Source organism: Nesoenas mayeri (genome assembly GCF_963082525.1).
Source record: "Nesoenas mayeri genome assembly, chromosome: Z".
In the NCBI taxonomy this organism is placed as follows: Eukaryota; Metazoa; Chordata; class Aves; order Columbiformes; family Columbidae; genus Nesoenas; species Nesoenas mayeri.
In genome coordinates this window covers 52,048,109-52,066,646 of record NC_137542.1, presented here as the reverse complement: position 1 = coordinate 52,066,646, position 18,538 = coordinate 52,048,109, and the positions used below count along the sequence as shown (strand labels likewise).

The 18,538-nt window shown below is 38.2% G+C and overlaps 1 protein-coding gene across 2 annotated transcripts in view; it reads right to left on the bottom strand.

The window, feature by feature from the left end:
• The window catches only part of PLPP1 (phospholipid phosphatase 1), a gene marked incomplete at its 5' end in the record, with an annotated part of 66,916 nt that overhangs the window by 16,787 nt on the left and 31,591 nt on the right, over positions 1-18,538 (bottom strand). For both annotated transcript variants that reach the window (XM_080362827.1, XM_080362828.1), the window contains one exon: positions 16,759-17,039. In XM_080362827.1, coding sequence (XP_080218953.1) covers positions 16,759-17,039 — 281 coding nt within the window. The remainder of the gene's footprint in view (positions 1-16,758; positions 17,040-18,538) is intronic.

Genomic DNA, 18,538 nt, shown 5'->3' with positions numbered 1-18,538 from the left:
ATTTTAATTTAAAAAATTCAATCAGTATTTACTACTCCTAAGAATGCAGCAGCATTATAAGAAAATGCATTTGTAAATAAAATGGCACATGCACACCTCAAAGCCCCTACTTTTTGCTAATGAAGGAAAGGCTAAATTATCCTACTAGGAATTTGCACATCAGATTTCAGGACAACTTTTTCAAGTTAATATTAGAACAGTACCCAGTGAAACTGTGGTGTCATGAAATGAAGTTGTTTAGTACAATGTCTTGTTTTGATTCTTTCCAAAGCAGCAGAGTCAGACATCAAAAGAACAGCTTTGCATAAATCCATGCTGTTTACTTCATCAATACCTACCTCATAGATCACTTCTGATGTGAGGAACGAGGCTTCATTTTAACAGGAGAAAGCATAAGCATTAATTATTTCCACTGGGGCAATATAGTCCTACCAAGTTAGAAGAATGCCTTTGAACAGTAACATGAAACCAGTGTCAGGTCTCAGCTGAAGTCTAACATACTCTTGGTTTCAATGTATACAGTAAAGCTGGACATCTTAAAAAAAAGTCTTAGAACAAGGTAATTTAAGGGCTGTTTCACTGTCAGTTTTGCCATAAATTTCATATGGCTTATGAAAAAGAAAAGAAAAAAAGACGCTATGCTTCCTTAAAAAGGCTGCCATAAGACCAATTACAATTAGTCACTAGAGTCTGTTATTTTATGTCTGTATTTTTAAAGATTACCTGGAGAAATAATCAAAGTCCAAACAATTCCTACAAGAAATAACTGAACTGAACCACTCATTACTTTAGCCAGGATTTCTAATTGCAGATAAAGTCTAAGATAAAGTCAGATAAATCTCAGAGAAAACACTGACAACCATTTCACTGTGTTACATTTCTCTCTATTCACAAAGACAATTTAAAGTAGGGAGCAGTGCCTGCCTGATAGGAGTACAAAATCGGAACATAACACAGCAAATAAAATTATCATTTATCTTACACTGTCATTTGCAATAAAGAGCTTGTTTTAAGCAGTCAGTTCTGCTTGGCAGTATTTTACAAAATGCATTATTTCATAAGTGAATTACTGAACACTGGAGCTCAGTAAACAAGCTTGATGTCATGTTGCCATATAATGTGTTTGTAAGGACACTGAAGTGCAGGAGTATGACAGGGAAATATACAGCCTTAGTGAGACACAAGACTATGAAATAGCTAAAAACATATGGCACAGTGTAACATTAAATGGTGAGAAATTAAAGTGTTTGAAACGACACTAGAAACGGATAAATCAGAAAAAAGCATATCTTTTGGTGCCACAATAAATGTGGCAGAGGCTGAATGATAAGCAAATCTTAGGGAACTAGTGAAATATGGAATGATCCCTTAGAGAAAAACAGGAGGCCCAGCAAAACATTATATGCACACTGCCACACCAAAGCTAATAAAACCACGCAGTGGATTAGCCAGCAAATCCTTTCTATCCTCAAGTTCTCTGGATTCTCCAGGTCTCACTCAAAGTTTCCACTGACATTCATGTTACCTGTTCCACTGATCTGCAGGGGAACCGCTGCCAGACAGAGTTGCCGCTCAGCACGTGTCCAGTAAGCCAGAGAGCTACACGTGCTTCTCATCGAAATAGTCCCAGAATTTCAGTGCCACAGGGCCGTGGTTTAATAAAGTGCTAGTCCTATGCTTAAGCTGAAAGACCATATTCTTTAAGTCAATGTTCTCTGCATTCAGCCACCAACGTGTTTTCACAGCAGCTGCTCTTCTGTCAAGTGCTAGACTTGCACAAGAACAACTTCAAAAATCATTGGGGGTTGAAAGGTTTGAGGACTCTGAAATTAGGCACTTCTGTGATTATTGCAAAGAAATGTTTAACTAAGCGCACAAGGAGGTCATCTATTTAACAGTATCAGCAACTACTCAGAAACTCTTTTTTAAAAAGACAGTATTATCAGTTTCTCTACTTTCTTCCTTCTCTGCCAGTACTTAAACACATGCCTCAGTACAAAGCCTTACTCTTACAGAGAGGAAAAAAGCCGCCAGTCTTCCCAATTCAGTGATCCTCATCTAGGCAACTTTACCGACAAAGTGTTCCAACATGAGACTTCCTAATTAATAAGTGTCTTGCACAATTCCCTGATCATATTTGGGCTGAGGGGTAGGATCTTCTTAAAAGCTCTCCTTCAAGTAGTGGCAGATAGTAAGAAAACTTAGTAAATGCTGACACTTCATACACGTGAGACTATGACAAGCTTTTTGCAGACAGTTACATTTTCCTTTTACAGGCTATCCTACCGTATGCTTATCTTATAAAAATTTATGAAAACAAAAGTTCCCTGTTTATCCTACTGACATAACACAGACCTAGCAGGTTCTAGGAAGAAATAGGCAGCCTTTCTCTTCCCACCATCCTTATGAAACAAACCCTGCAGACAGTGCAAGTAATGGGTATAAAGTAACCTTTTCCTGAGCTCAGAATCAACATGAAGTGGTTTAACTCAGTTATGAGTACTACAAGGATTGTCTCCACTGCTATGTTGACCAGATTTTGAAGCTTTTTGTAAAATGAAGTTTTCTTTGCTCTCCAAAAATTGAATTATCTCACAATACATACTAGTATGCAGATAGTGTAGATTTTATTTAAGAATAAACATAACACTGTTGCAACAAGCTAACTGGGCAATGACTAGTTAGCTAGCTATTCTGCATCTGTCAGCAGCCATTTGTACCAGCAGCTGCGAGAAGAATAAGTTTCACTGTAGGATAACCAATAAGGAAAAATCTCCTCCAGTTATTTTTTCTGTTTTGAATGAGCAGTCAACTTGCATCTTGAACTTCCAAACAGTCAAAAAGTTTCATCTAGGGAGAAAGAAGTTACCAACTTCTGGCACCCAAACCACACGAACATGTATGTTCTGAACTCTCAATATTACAAAGTCCAACCAATTGGCACTCTGCAATTGCATTCCACATGCACATTGCAAAACCACAACAAAGCAAGTTACCTTTTGTCAGTTTTGACTTTATCACTCAATTTAACTTGGACAAAAGGAAAATTCAATTTTCCACAACACTTCTGTTTAGCCTTCTCCAATAGAAAAAAAAAGTCAGGACTTTGTCTCCTTCCTAGTAATCCCCTCTCAGGAAAGGGTAAAAGTGAAAGTAGCAGCAAGGGGGATTTAAACCAACATTTCTAAAGACTAACCAGTTTGCTCTCACATGCATCAGATTACAGCCTTCTGTTCCATTAACCATGTCTGCACACATTATCCACATAATACTGTTCGGACTCACAGCAGCATTATAACTTTACATAAAGGGAATGAGAACAAAAAAGATAATCCCTGTTAAATCAGGGATTTGATTGTTATTCCCTTTTTAAGGAACTGCCCTGGGCATGAAGTGCTTGGCAAGTGCGCAGAACCCTTACTCCAACAGATTTTTGTCATCTTCGAAAGACAAAAAGGGAAGGGGGCAGCAGGAGAACTGTCAGCATTAAGGAGACTTCAGTTTCTATAGTATTGCATTTGAGCAGTGCACAGTTACACACATGTCCAAAGTTTCATATTAACAGAATTTTTGCTTTTATTAACTTGGACATAAGCTCTGCAAATCAGTGAAATTCTGCCAGGAATAAGAAGATACTAGGTTGATGCAAAAGAAATTGCAGGTTTTGCATTGTTGAAGTTTGCTGTTTGATATATATGGTAATACATTCTTAAATGCAGTTATGTTATACATAATTTTAGTACTTTTTGCCTTTTTTTGGCTACTTATTACTTCTTGTTTATTTTATATTATTTTAGACTATGGAAATGAGCTTAGACATAAAGCAAATTCAAGTGCTTTTCTTACTGGAGTTCAAAATGGATTGTAAAGCAGTGGAGACAACTTGCAATATCAACAATGCATTTGGCCCAGCTACTGGTAATGAACGTACAGTGCAGCAGTGGTTCAAGAAGCTTCACAAAGGAGATGAGAACCTTGAAGATGAGGAGCATAGTGGTGGCTATTGGAAGTTGGCAAAGACTAATTGAGAGCAATCAAAGCTGATCCTCTTACAGCTGCATGAGAAGCTGCTGAGGAGCTCAGTGTCAACCTTCTATGGTTATTCAGCAATCCAAGCAAAGAAGAAAGGTGAAAGAGCTCACTAAGTGGGTACCTCATGAGCTGACTGAAAATAAAAAAAAATTCCTTGTTTCCAAGTGTTCTCTTTTCTTCTACACAACAACAACAAACCATTTCTAGATCGGATTGTGATATGCAATGAAAAGCTGATTTTATAAAACTGCCAACAACCAGCTCAGTGGTTGGACCGAGAAGAACCTCCAAAGCACTTCCCAAAGCCAAACTTGCACCAAAAAAAGTCACGGTCACTGTTTGGTGGTCTGCTGCCAATCTGATCCACTAGAGCTTTCTGGATCCCAGCAAAACCATTATATCTGAGAAGGATGTTCAGCAAATCAAAGAGATGCACTGAAAACTGCAATGCTGGCACTGTTAACAGAAAGAGCCCAATTCTTCTCCATTACAATGCCCAACCACACGTCACACAACCAACACTTCAAAATTTGAACGAATTGGGCTATGAAGTTCCGCCTCATCTGCCATATTCACCTGACCTCTTGTCAACCAACTACCACTTCTTCAAGCATCTCGACAACTTTTAGCAGGGAAGATCCGTCTCCACAACCAGCAGGATGCAGAAAATGCTTTCCAAGAGTTCATAAGAATCCCAAAGCATGGATTTTTATGCTACAGGCATGAACAAACTTCTCATTGGCAAAAATGTGCTGACTGTAATGGTTCCTATTTTGATTAATCAAGATGTATTTGAGCCTAGTTATAATGATTTAAAATCAACAGTCCAAAACTGCAATTACTTTTGCACCACCTAATATATCTACCTACTTGATTAGCTATAGCTAGCTTCCAAATAATTTCCATTGTACTGAACACAAGTTACCAATTTTGATTTCCAATGAACCTAGGCATGAAAATCTATTGAAATAGCAGATAGACTACAAGCACAGCTTTTAAAAACCATTAAAGAGTGAAGAGTTTTTGTTTCCAGCTATGAAAACGAGTATTATCCATCACCATCACCACTGAGGAGGGCCAGTTCACATTTGAGCAAAGGAGATGTAAGACTGGAAATGTGATTCAGATTGCAGAACTGCATCACAATTGGTTACAGCATGTTCACCTTTCAGATTTGATTCTCCCTACTGCCAGCTGACTTCTTTAGCAAAGGCAGCTCTTTTTGCTTCTAGATCAAGTACAGCCCGATTTCACTATGAATGTAGCCCAGAATCTTCCTAAGTGTAAATATTTAAAAGCCTCTTATTCACTACCATATTTCAGCTTTTTCCTTCCATGTAAAATTAAGTGTAGGTGTCCTGACTAAGCTTCAATTCCAGAAGTGGTGAGTAATTTAATTGGGACTGGAAGTGTTCCCAATCTGCCATGTTACATGTTGAATAACAGTAATGACAGAACAGTGAGAAACAGCATTTACGGAAAAAGTTGCACCATCTGAATAATAGTACACACATGTGACCTTCCATTCATCCCTTCTGAAGTGCTTTGATATCCAAGCTCCTTGAGAAATTATTTTTTGCATATATCTTTTCAGAAATGAAAACTACTAAATTAGCGTCTGATGATGGTTAGAAGGTCAACAACAGAAATAATCAGAATGCTCTACAGAACATACAAGTATGCCTCAAGCAAACATGTAGCTGATTAATCTGTGGCAGCTTTAGAGAAATTTCTGATTCATTATGCTGTTAGAAACTGCCAGATTAGATTCCATTTAGTTATGTTTTAAGTACAGTCTGATTTTTGACAAAGTTTGAAGACGTTTCAAAATAAAATATTGGAACATTTCATACAAGTTAAGGTATTTTAATGCAAAATAATTGTTCATCATAGAAATTCTCCCAGTATGGAGAGGGAGGGAGGAAAGGAGAAGGAAAGGAGAGATGGGAACAGTTGTTTAAGAGAGATGGGTTAACTTGAAGCAAATGTTGTGTCTCTTGGCTTAGGTTTAAAAATTCCAAAGAAAACCAATTGGAAAGGCTATCTAATGAAACTGGAGAATGAAAGTATTGATTAAAATCTAAGAAAGTAATGTATGAATTTTGTGGGGGTTTTGTTTCGGGTTTGCTTGTTTTTTAAAACAGTTACCGTTTTGAAGGTGTAGACAGAACAGAAAACATAAGATTTTAATAAGTTTGGCTGAAATTCAAGCAAAGCTATGCAGGTCAGACCCATACCAGCCATCTAGCACAGGCGCGTAGCTACTGGGAACTGCTGAGTGATTCAGCTGCGCCCACTGGCACACACCAGCGTGACTTACAAAAGACCTCTAAACAAAGCCGAAATACAGTTCCTGGCAAGTCACTGGCAAAGGGCACCACCTTGGCAACTGTGTTGAAATAAATTATCAAGGTCAAAACAGTCAGCTCTAATTTCCTAATGCCTTCTTTGAAGATTACATTTTGAGTTTGCAATGGCAGGCTAAACACAGCTTGTTTAGAGTGCAGTCAGCATGGGAACAATACATCAACTGAAGTAAGGAAATGTTTTTTCCTTTAGACATGTGAGTTGTGATATGAATCTGTACATTACTAATAACATTATAATATGACACTTAACAGCTAAGTTATTCTCTTACCACAAACAGAATGAAGTGACAGACTCAAATTAGAGACCTTCAACTATCCAAAGTTAAACTCAACTTCAGAGAAAGTGTTTCACACACACTTACGCATCCCTGCTAGTTGCTTAGGTCTGCTCTGGAGCCAAACAGAGTTCAGACTGGACAGAGTGCCTCTGAAGTAGCCAGACTTGTACAACATGGTTTAATATTTACCACTTCAGGTTCAAAGGTTGCACTTTTGTGCATATGCTCACTGAGGTGATGAAAAAAACAGAAAGGACAGCTTCTTGGATCTCCCTAGTACCCAGGTTTTCAGAGTTGCTCCAAACCCAGGACTATGAAATTTCAGGTCCCACCCCAACATTCATTGTCAGTAAAAAAGCTAAGAAGTGATATCTAACAAAAATATTTGTGACAAGCCTGCACCGCTCAACTAAAGTACAATAAATACTGCATCCAAGAGAAATTTCTAGTAAATTCAGGAAGCCAGAGCAGGTAGATTAAGAGCCCTTTAGCACACACCCAAGACTCTTATATACAGAAAAAATACCTTACACTGCAGAAGAATGTGTGCTGGTGGGAGTTAGTTTAATCAGTGTGAGAGCAATAGGACAAATCAAACTGTACTGCATATGGCAGCCAAATTTAGCATGAGTACAAGAGAAAGATATTAGCAGCCTAAATAAATGTCCTGGTATCCAGTTCATCCTGAATACCCATACCGCTGCTCCATTCATCCTCCTTGATATTCAGCTGTCCTGTTAAGGGAGAACATGGATTTTGGGAACAATTAATTAAAAAATGATTTTGTTCTAATTTCATCCTTAAGCTCGCAAAAATTAAAGCACGTCCTCAGAACTGATTTGCAACATGACTTCAGCTTCAGCTACAAAAAACTTTAAACAGCAAATTCATTTTAATATATACTATAGGAGTGAGGCAACCACCACTTTTAAGTACATCCACTGTCCGTACTCATTAACACATCATCTGCACCACCTTCTATTTGCTTAGAAACAGGGGTTATAGACATTATGTGAGTATGCAAAATACTTATACACTTTAATTGGTTACTTAGAAACCTGCTATAATAGCTAAAACTTCTTGCTTAAGGGGCAAATCTGTTACAACTGTTTACAATTACATTCTCACATCCTTCTGAGGAAAACATCAGAACCCCTACTTTCTACTCCCAGCTTTGCAGTATGTTAACCAAGGAACAACATGTTACGCTTATGCCTTCCCATCTGCAAAATGGAAGCAACGGTTCTGTGTCCCGGACCAGCAGCATGATAATGAAGCACTTTACATCGCTGGAATGAAAAAAGCTGCTTGGTTTACCTGAAAATTACAGAGCATTTCTACATGTGTGTAATACTTCTGCCTTCTCTATTTCAAAGAGCATAAAAGAAAAAAAAGTAGGTGGTGAGATGTTTGATACAGGCAGTTTTCTGCTCTAATGAACACTGCCCCCTCCACTTTCAGGACCAGAAACCTGAACTGTCTCCTTGTACAACACTGAAACCATTTTGTTATGGAACTGGTGCTAATATTTGCTTCAAAAATGTGAAGGAAAGTTTTGAACTGCATTCAGGAAAACTTATAAATCTTATAAAAAAAACCAAAACAAAACCAAACCCCTACACACAAACCAAAAGCTGGACCCAGCAATTATCTGAACCTGAAATTCAATCCAGATATTTCAGTTGCAGTCCAAAAGGACAATAAAGTTCCATAGCAAAGGGACACATCTGGCAATTATAAAATCCAGTTTGAAGCAGGTCTTACATATAAACCAGGCAGAAAGCCCTCTTACCTACATCTCAACAGAAGAACAGAAGCAAGCTAACAATACCTCAGTGGTACATTTGAAGAGACAAAAAGACTGTAACACCTCCAAATCTGCACCTTAAGTGAGAGCTCTATAAACAAGCTCTAGAAGAAAAGTTATTGAATCAAAGCGTTCAAAAAATTAAACCATATGTCGATCCTTGTCCTTTTAACTCACTGTAAGGTACAGCTGGACAAGCATAAAGAGGAGATGCAAGGCCAATAGAGAAGCTCAGCAAGGAGGAAGTTCACTTAGATGTCTGGAAGTTGGTTTTCAAGTCTTGCCCAAGGCTGAAGAATACAAAGAACTGCTAAGTTTTCCTTCCAGGGTTAGTAACTGATGTACACAAAAGGGAGAAGAGAACAATTCCAGGATACATTACAATCCAGTAGTTAGACTGGGCATCTCCAACACTGAAGTACAGATCAAAATTTCTAGAGACTGGAGGCACAGGATCTCAGGCACCTCACATCTGGAGAGGCTTATCTGAGAGAAATTCAGATGCCTCAAAACTTGCTGGAAGGGCAACACACCATGGTGCAAGCAATTCAACAGACTGCTTTTTTGATGTTGCTGTTGGACAGGCCCAACAGGAAAAGTGCCCTCTGATAATCTCTTACTGAGGAGCAAGGATGAACTAGTTGGGCATGTCAGCAGCAGCCTTGGTTGCCATACCCATGAGAAGGTAGCATTTCAGGCACAACCTCCTCAGAGTACAAGGACATGCCACTGCCTTGCAGAAGAAAACAAGCAGAAAGAAGAGGACATCTCAGTTCAGTGATGAACATCTGACTGAGCTCAGACACAAAGAGTCATGAGAAGCAGAAACAGGCTGCCCATGAAGGACAAGTACTGAAATGTCATCCAAACAAAGGAAGAGCAAGGCTGGAGGCAGTGACGCATAGAGAGAACAGTGTGAAGGTGTTCAACCGCAGCAGCAAGACACATGGGCCCACCACTGCATGTGGTGAGCTATGCTGTGACAAAGGGTGTAGAAAAGCTAAAAGGTCTTCATGCCTTTTTTGCCTCAGGTTTTGAAGTCTTTTGCAATAACATCTTTCCAGCCTTCCATGTCTTCATGCCTGGTAGTAAAGTTTAAAGGAGAGGTACTATCTAGTCGAGAAAGATCTAACCAAGATTACATAAAACTGGACTTGAAAGTCCATGAGACTGGATGGCTTGCATCCAGTGGTGCTAAAGAAGGTAGGTGATGCAATGATGAGGCTGTTTAGAGGCAGGGGTTCTCCCTTATGAGTAGGAAAAGAGCAAGAAAGACTGAAGGAAGATTTTTTCCAACAGGCTGTGGAATCTCCACCTCCAGAGGTCCTGAAGAAATCAGGATACACAGGGCTTGTCAGAACTCTACAGCTACCCCAGCTTTAAACTGGAGACTGGATTAGATGACCTTCAGAGGTTCCTTCTTGTACATACACCAAGGCTTTCAAAGCATTCAGCCACATACCAGAAGTATTTAAATCATTATTTCTACATAGTGTAACAAAGTCTCCATAGTCTCCAAGATGATGTGGACACTAACAATGGGGGGAATAAATCAATTCAGCAGTAAGAAGAGGTCTTTCGGAAGACAAAGATACAAAAAGTTTTAAGATTATTTAAAGGTATACTCAACAGTGTAGAAAACATTTAAGGGAAGCCTGCATGTTTATTTTCTTAAATGATTTGATACTTTTTTGATGAAATTAAAGAAAGTTTTGTTTGTTTGTTTTTAAATAGTTTTCATCATTATCTGTACATAACAATCATCCTGAAATACAGTATTAAAAATCCAAAACTATGAAGTAATACCTGGCAATTGGGTTATGAACTTAAACTGAATCTTCAAATTTTTATCCACTAAATTGACTGGTCCCAATTAGTATCTGTTTCAGAGACTTTTGTGACCACTTCTGCACAACAAGCATGTCAGGTATACTGAACAAGTGAGGAGAGCAACACAATTATAATACTTTTGCTTTCAAAAGTTTTAAGTTCAACACAGCATTAGCAACAGTTGTGTTTCACAATCCTTATTGAGTACTAATATTACAAACCTACTTTTTTCCTTCAGTACAGCAGGAAATGGTTCTAAAACCAGAAAATTGAAGCAAGTATGCTTTTAAGTTTTAAAGTTCTAGGAAGGCAACATTTGCATCTCTAGCAGTAACTAGAACTTATTCCCACCCTAGTATATTATTGACCCTGTGACATTATTCAGAAGACACTGAGTATTAATACTGTATACTTGATGGCACAACATTTATTCTTAACATTTTGTGGATAAAATGTAAGTTTAAATAGTATGAGATTCAATATACCTGACCTTAACACAAGGCTTTAATGTGCTGTTTGTACTGCCAAGTTTATAACATGATATATATACAAAAGTGACAGCACAATCCTAAATTAGACTGTAAGAGTACTGTAAGCTGTATATAGCACTTGCTACATTTTTTGAGAATTAAAAAAAATAAATTAAAATAAATTAAATTCAAGTGTTTCTTCAGTTACACACTCTTCAATACCAGAAGCTTGGTTTGTAGGGTTTTTTTAATTGTTGGTTTTGGGGGGGTGTGTGTGTGTGTGTTTATTTTGGGTGGAGGGTTTTGGGGTGTGCTTGGGGGTTTGGTTTTGTTTTAGTTCTTACATGCTTGCTGCAGAAAGTTTTATAAAACTGGAGGGAAAAGCCTATAAAGAAGATTGACAGGATTCAAGCCACATTTACTGTCTTTGGGACAGTTGCTTAAGATGGTGCTCCAAGTTCACAGACACAGCTAACTAAGACCGACCTCTCTTCCAGGTTCAGCCTGGCCTGACTCAATCTTGTCTCCTGGATTGCAGATCCTGCTACCTAGGGATCTACCAGTGTCTGTACAAAGGCAATCAAGGTGTGATTGGCAACTCCAGACTTCCAAAATGAGTCAGGAGCAACCAGTTAACATCGTCACATAATATATTAGTACAGTTAGTATCATCCCATCACCATCACCCTGAAGTACATTACATCTACATGTATCTAGAAAAATAGTTTATTTTTCTCCCCGTCCCAGAAGCCTCCAAAAATTTTCCACACCAATCAAGCGTTAAGATACACAAACAAAGCCTATTTTGAGGGTGTTAAAAGACTCATCCCACAATTCATATACTAGAGGAAAACAGAAGCTCTTGATGTTCTGCTTTGTTACTCTGCTAGACATTCAAGCTTCACTGCTTACAAACTCATTTCAGATAGAAAACCAGCAGCTACAGTGAAGTACGCTCACCAGAGGAACAGTAAAATATTAATTCACAGCTTCTGCTGCTGAACATCTGTGGTTTCTATTAACTCCTTCAGCAAGAAAGCTAACTAACAGACAGGATGCAGGAACAACCTGCCACAGACTGGCTGGAGCAGACAGGTTTGGGAAGTACCCCTTAGGTGCCAACAGGGAATGGAGAAGTCACCATCTGTCCTTTCCCTCTAAGCAATTTGGGAATCTTGCCAACCAACTCAAAGCCAGGCAAAGGTAAGCAGTAGCAAGCTAAATGAGAAGGAAGAACTGTAACACGAATGGGAGCTGCAAAAGCTGAAGAGATCAGAGATTGTAGAGACTGCTCACTCACATCCCACACCTGTCTATTTTACTGAGCCCTACTTGGCCAGTTCAAAAAAGGAAACAGCCATTTGGCAAGTCATTACCTTTATAAGTACTAAAGTACCTTGAAGGCAATCCAGCAGCATTGAAGTATACATTGGTATAATAAAAGTGACATGCTAATTCCTAATACCAGTCATAGGTGGGCCACTTGCCTTTGATCTCTCTCCATTCATAGACACTAAAACCTGTGCTTCTATAGCAAACTTACTTCTCTAGAACACTGAAACAAGTCACTGTCTCCCAGTAAAGAGATTACATGGTAAGAAGTTCTGTTCCCTTCTGGTCAGTGCAACTACATTTAGGAAAAAACAAAACAAAACAACCCCCATTTGTATCTTACTCAACCATAGCTACATGCTTTAAGGAAAAGTTTGCTGTTTTGACACTCAAAAGAAAAAACACCTTCACAGGCCAAACACATTTGAGTTACTACTCTTTTAATATTGATTAAAACAGAATAGTACGAAGTTCTACACACAAGTACTTAGCATCAAACCTAGAAACACCTCCATAAACCCTTGGGAATGACTTACACAGAACTGCATTCACCCTCAGAAAACTGCAGTGAAGTAGGTTATACCAGCTTCTGTGTCTAGCTTAAATTACATGCCAAAGACTGCCTAAATAAGGGGTTCTTACCAACAGACATAGAAAAATAGTACAGTTTCTAGTGCTAATACTTACCTAGCAATTTTTAATATAACTAGTGACTTGCAGATCTCTAAAATATGCTGGAAGTGCTACATAGTCTCACATAATATATGCCAACTCTTACATGCATCTTTTAAATCTGAATGAGATTTACTAAGCACACAACTGATTGTGATCCTCAGCTTAGTTTGACCACCAGTAGTAGTAGAAGTGCAAACACAGTACAAATGTTGTCAAGGAAAAGCTAAAGCTATTTATATCTGAAGAGGCCTCTTTTCAGCATGATACAGAACAAACAAGATACTTAAATCAGAAAGATCCAGCTTATCAAGCTCAGATTAGAAAGTGAAACCTTACACTAATCAAAACCCACAAGGACTTTATTAATTTAGACAACCAAGTATTGGTTTATATTCATGCTAAAGCATATATGTATTTTAGCACATATTTTAATACTACTGTTACTGATGAACAGTAAAGACTAAAAGATTATCTTTCCCCCCATGTTAAAACATAGCAGACAAATGTGAAGAGTTGCAAACATCAGATCTGCATAAAACAGTACTGGGAAAAAATATGCAATGATACCTATCCAGAACACAGAGTCCACAGCCAAAACACTTTCAGGATTCCAGAAACATTATTATTCCAGGAGTTTATTCAAATGTTTTGGGTTTTTTTGCGTTCTGTTCGTTTCTTTTGTATGTGTGTGGGTTTTGTTTTATTGAACCCACCTACAAACTTCCATATCCCAGCACTGCAGAGTTCCACAGGTTACTTTATCTTAATCTTTGCATGGGAAAAAACAGAAATAAAAAACTACTTGAAATGTTTTACCTTCCAGTTTTATTATTAGGAGGGAATGGAAACAATTGTTGATTACCTAACTTCAGTACTTCCAAAGAATCCTTTAAAGACTTCCATCTTACACCTATCTCTTCAACACACACCTATTTATTTCAGTCTCAGAGCTCTGATCTAGTCAGGGATGCTGCATACTAAAAGTATTTTATACTTTGAGTAGGGGGATGAGAAAGGAGGAAAGAACAAACAGAAGTGTACAATATGCATAGCAGAGGCACACAATGGAATCGTTTTCCTGCTATGAATTACAAAATAGTAAACAGAGATCAGTTTTTTTGACTCTATAACTGAGCATGAATCTCTAAAAATATTCAAAACCAATCTCAAGTTCTATTATTACACAGAACAGGTTCAATTCAGATAATATGATTATGTACGCAACATTATGGTTGTCCTGTGCTAATTCTTTCTTGGTATTTCTACCTGTGTAATTACTTTATACAAACTACGATAGCTGGTAATACATTTGCCTCTAATATTTACATCCAACTGATTGAGAAATTCACCTCTGGGTTACAGTTCGAGAGCCTACCGACCTCCTTTAACTTACAGCAAAACCCACTGCAATCAAACTCCCTCCTCCTAGTGGCTTATTACCTGTAAGGTACATGTAGGTATATGACCCAAGATCATCAAAACCAACCTTTCAGGTGTAGAGTCCAATTTCCATAAGAAATCCGAAATGATTTACTGGGTCACTGCATCCATGACATCCACCTGTACAGGACAATGTCCTACTTCAATCTGCCCTTCTTTGACCACTCACTAACTTTTTGTTTACACCTTCCTGTGCATAGAAAAGCCTCAGTTGAGAGTGGAAGCACCACAGGTGAGCTCACACGGAAGCTGTCACTTCAAGGCAAGCTTTGACCAAACAGGAGAGCCCTCTTACATCATGTTCTAAGAAGCAACAGGCACAACAGAAAAAGGGAACAAAACAGCAGCTGGGAATACAAACCTAGCAGCTCATCAGATAAGAGATAACAGACAAATCTTGCTTCCAATATGGAAGTCTGAGGCTTCAAAGCACTAGCTGCACTGGGAAGAACAAAATCCAAATTACTACTATGCTATTGTCCCCCATGTTATTCTCATAACAACAAAAATCTTTTTCCCTGTTTGAAGATAACTCTGCTTTTCAGCATCTCCCCAAAACAGAAAATTTTACTTTAGGACCATTTTAGTCATCATAACCAACTCAAAATTTCTCCTTTTCCCTCTTCGCATTTGAGAAATACTTTTTGACTCATGAGGAAGTTCAGCTGAAGACTCAGATCTATGCCCAATTTGAATTTTGACCCCACAGTGTCATGCCAAAAGCCACACCATTCTCTTTCACAAAACACCTGAAGGTGTGCACTTTTGTTTAAAGACTCATTCCATTTGAAACTTGTACAAGTATCTTCCATATGAAAGAATAAGAAATACTACTTTTAGTGAGTTCAAGTGAAAGTCAGAAGTGTTTACCCCCACCACAATGTAATAAACAAAATCAGTATTTCCCCTCTCTTGCATTATAAGCTACAATTTTATTTTCTTCTCTAAAGAGTTAGTTTCTGGCCATTACTTCTGCTAACTTACCACACTAAAACCAAGACAATCTGTCATGTTAGGGGAGGGTTAGTGTCATCTTTAATTCAGTTATTCAAGTTGTTCTACTACAAGTCAGATCTTTCAGAAGTCAGTAACATTTAAGAATCTGGCAGACATGCTGTATATAATTCTTTTGTTTTCTACATTTTGTGAAAAACTCCCCTTTGTATACTTTCTTATTTCAAATTGAAGTTGATAGTCATATAGAAAGCGACAAAGCGACCATTACAAGTCTTCAGATACACATCATGTATTTATTGGAACAGAGGTAAAAGTCATACCTTACTAGCTGATATTCTGATTCTACAGAGCTTGTCACAGGAAAGGAAAGTCAATCCAATAATCAGTGTCTAGAATAGCTTAGAATAGTAAATAAGAGTCTTCTAAGCACAATTATGGAGAGTAGCTATACAAAGAAAAAAGAGCTGAACATGAAGGACACTAATTCAATCTCTCACACAACAGCTTGTATACTTACTACCTGAAGTTCTGCTCATTTGAGGACTATCTGCTATATTGCCTATCTGTCACTGTGTACTTGCTCCTCTATCGCCAACAGCCATTCAAAATACAAATTGCTGCTGGCACCTTTGAACAACTGCTGTGCAGAGCTTGCGGACAGACCTGGTCCCCCACCACACCAATACGCAACATCTTCCTGCAGCTGCCAAGGTGTCCATGCATGCTAATGGGAGATCCACAGGGAGATCCACACATGCTAGAAGAGCAAGTGAGCACAGAGGACAGCGAGCAAAACCTACACATGTATTTAAAAACCACACACAAAGTTTTAGCTGAGAGGGTACATAGGTCTGGACAAAGACTGGCAAGGAGTGTCTTTAAAGCTCAGCTTCCAGGGAGCTCAAACAACTCTAACACCAGAAATTATTCTGAATGTACTTCAGCATCTCCAAGGGCATTCAAATGTTGTTTATAACAGTGAGAAAACTCCAACATGAGAGATGCTTCGTTTTGTTTTCCTGTTATCTTTTTGCAATTGAGTTGGCAAGTAAGTATTTAAGGTATGAAATGCCTAATAATGACACAACTGTGTAGAGTGAATCTCTTAAAAGCCCTCCATATTTTTATATGGATAAATCCAGTTTTTATTTGTTTTCATTCTAAATCTGAACTGTTTTCCTTGCTATTCCACATGCAATTCTGAAGGCAGACTTCAAATTCTTCTCTTTGTTGGTATGTACAGACATTTTAGAAAAAATAAATAAAAGCTAATCAAAACTGAACATCACTGACTTTTTATTAAAAAAAAAAACAACACCAAAAACACAACACACACATAAATGAATACACAGTAACTTATGCATCCTTCTGTAGATTAATTGAATAGAAAAATATCCCAGTGTCTAGACGGGGCTCTAAGTTTAACACTCGTTAGAAGAAATTTATTCTAAGAGAAGCACACAAAAAATACAGTAGCAATACCAAACTCATTGTCTCAAGCAAAAAACAAGGAAACAAACAAAAACCCAGGTCTTACAGCCAAGCATATAAGGGTTAGTCGGACTCACCTTCCTTCATTGATTTTTGCTTTATCCCCTTGACAAGAAAAGTTCTCGATGTAACCGAGACTGCAGTTGATCCGCGCCCAGTCGGGCTGGCACACGGCGAGGAAGTGAGGCCGCAGTCTGCCGATGGAGTACTTGGCAATGTCCGTCAGGGACTGGCTGGCAGCTGCTCCAAAAATGAAGGTCCCAATGGCTTTGTAGATAGTGGCTATGTAGTTATTTCTGATAAACGAATTTGAGTGCAAATTATTATAAAAGACAGAGAGAGTCTCTCCTAGGATTATCTGAAAGAGAAACAAGGACAACAGTTAAAGAAGGATAATAGCTTAATAAGATAATACTCCATGGTTGTTAATACTCAGATATGTAGTTTCAGAAATTCTTTTTATAAGCATAAGGCTGCAAATTTAAGTTTTCCAAGAGTCAGCAGTAACCACGCCCTAACGTTACACACTTATGTAGAAGAAAAAGCCTTTTACCTTACCCTGCTTCATTTTGAACTTAATATTATTGATTTTCAGAATATTTATTAAAATAAAGATCTCGTTATTTTACATGGTCCTAGCTAGAAATATCTTATCTAGTATAACTCTTTTTTTCCACATTCAGTCTTCTTCAGCTGAACATCTGCTAAGCAAAATTCTTCTGTTTCGTCATAAAATTGTTGGGGTTCTTGTGAAGCCAAAGACTATCCTGAAGGGTCCATACTTCATTTCTGGATGTAAAATGTCAGTTATTTAAACAAAGGAATTACCTGTTCCTCCAAAAAACTAAAATCCTCAGGGCCAAAAAGACCCATAACAAAAGTAGGGAGAGACAGACACAACTGAGGTCTTCCCAAGGATTTTCACCCTGCATGTTTGAAGTATATGCTTTAAGTGTGCATTAAGTGTTAACAGGAAAGCAGATTTAGTTTTGGTTTCCTGCAACTTTCTTTTGCAGAAAGTAAGAGCTTCCTTAAGCCAAGGACAAAACTTCACCCCAGACAGGCTGGATATGAACCAGATTGTTCCATTTGGTGCAGAAAGCTCATACAGATGATCAGATGGGTGGGGGGCTGTATGCATTCGTGAAGGGATCTTTAAAAATCCTGTAAAGATTGAACAGTGGTTCAATCTGTCACTTGAGAGTGACATGTCCAGGATCCCAGCAAAGCAGAGCTTTGGTGAATGAAGCGGTTATCAGACATTCTGACACCTGGGCAGACAAAGTAGCTGTCAGCAGCTTTGCACATTAAGGCAAACAGACGATCCCATCAGATGGGTGACACTGAAGTTTTACACTCTGCACCTCACTGAAACATGGACTGAAGTAGAGAAACACCTGAACACAGAGCAAAGCTAACAAAGTTTTCAGTCAAGTAGATGCTGGTAAGCTCTTATACAGAATCTACCTAACCTGGAGAATAATCTCCTAATGAAGCTAGTTGAGCAGAAACATCACAGCCATGACTGGTAAATAATTAATCCCTTTTAAAGAACATTGCGGCAAAACCTGCAAGAAGGTCACCTATCTCAGTTGAGCGGATAAAAAGTTAAGTCATGTCAATGCAGCTGCTTCACTGGATGCAGATAAAAGAGTATTCATCTTTGATAATCTGACTGACCACTGAATAAAGGACACCTACATTTGCTTTTATCATTTGACATAAAAGCAATCTTGGCAGAAAAGCCTTATTTCACAACTAAGAGATGGCCTCTGATGTTGCTAAGGTAAGTTTTTTTTCAGTTAAATGTTCATACACAAATATGGAGACTGGATAAATTCAAAGGAAATACATTCA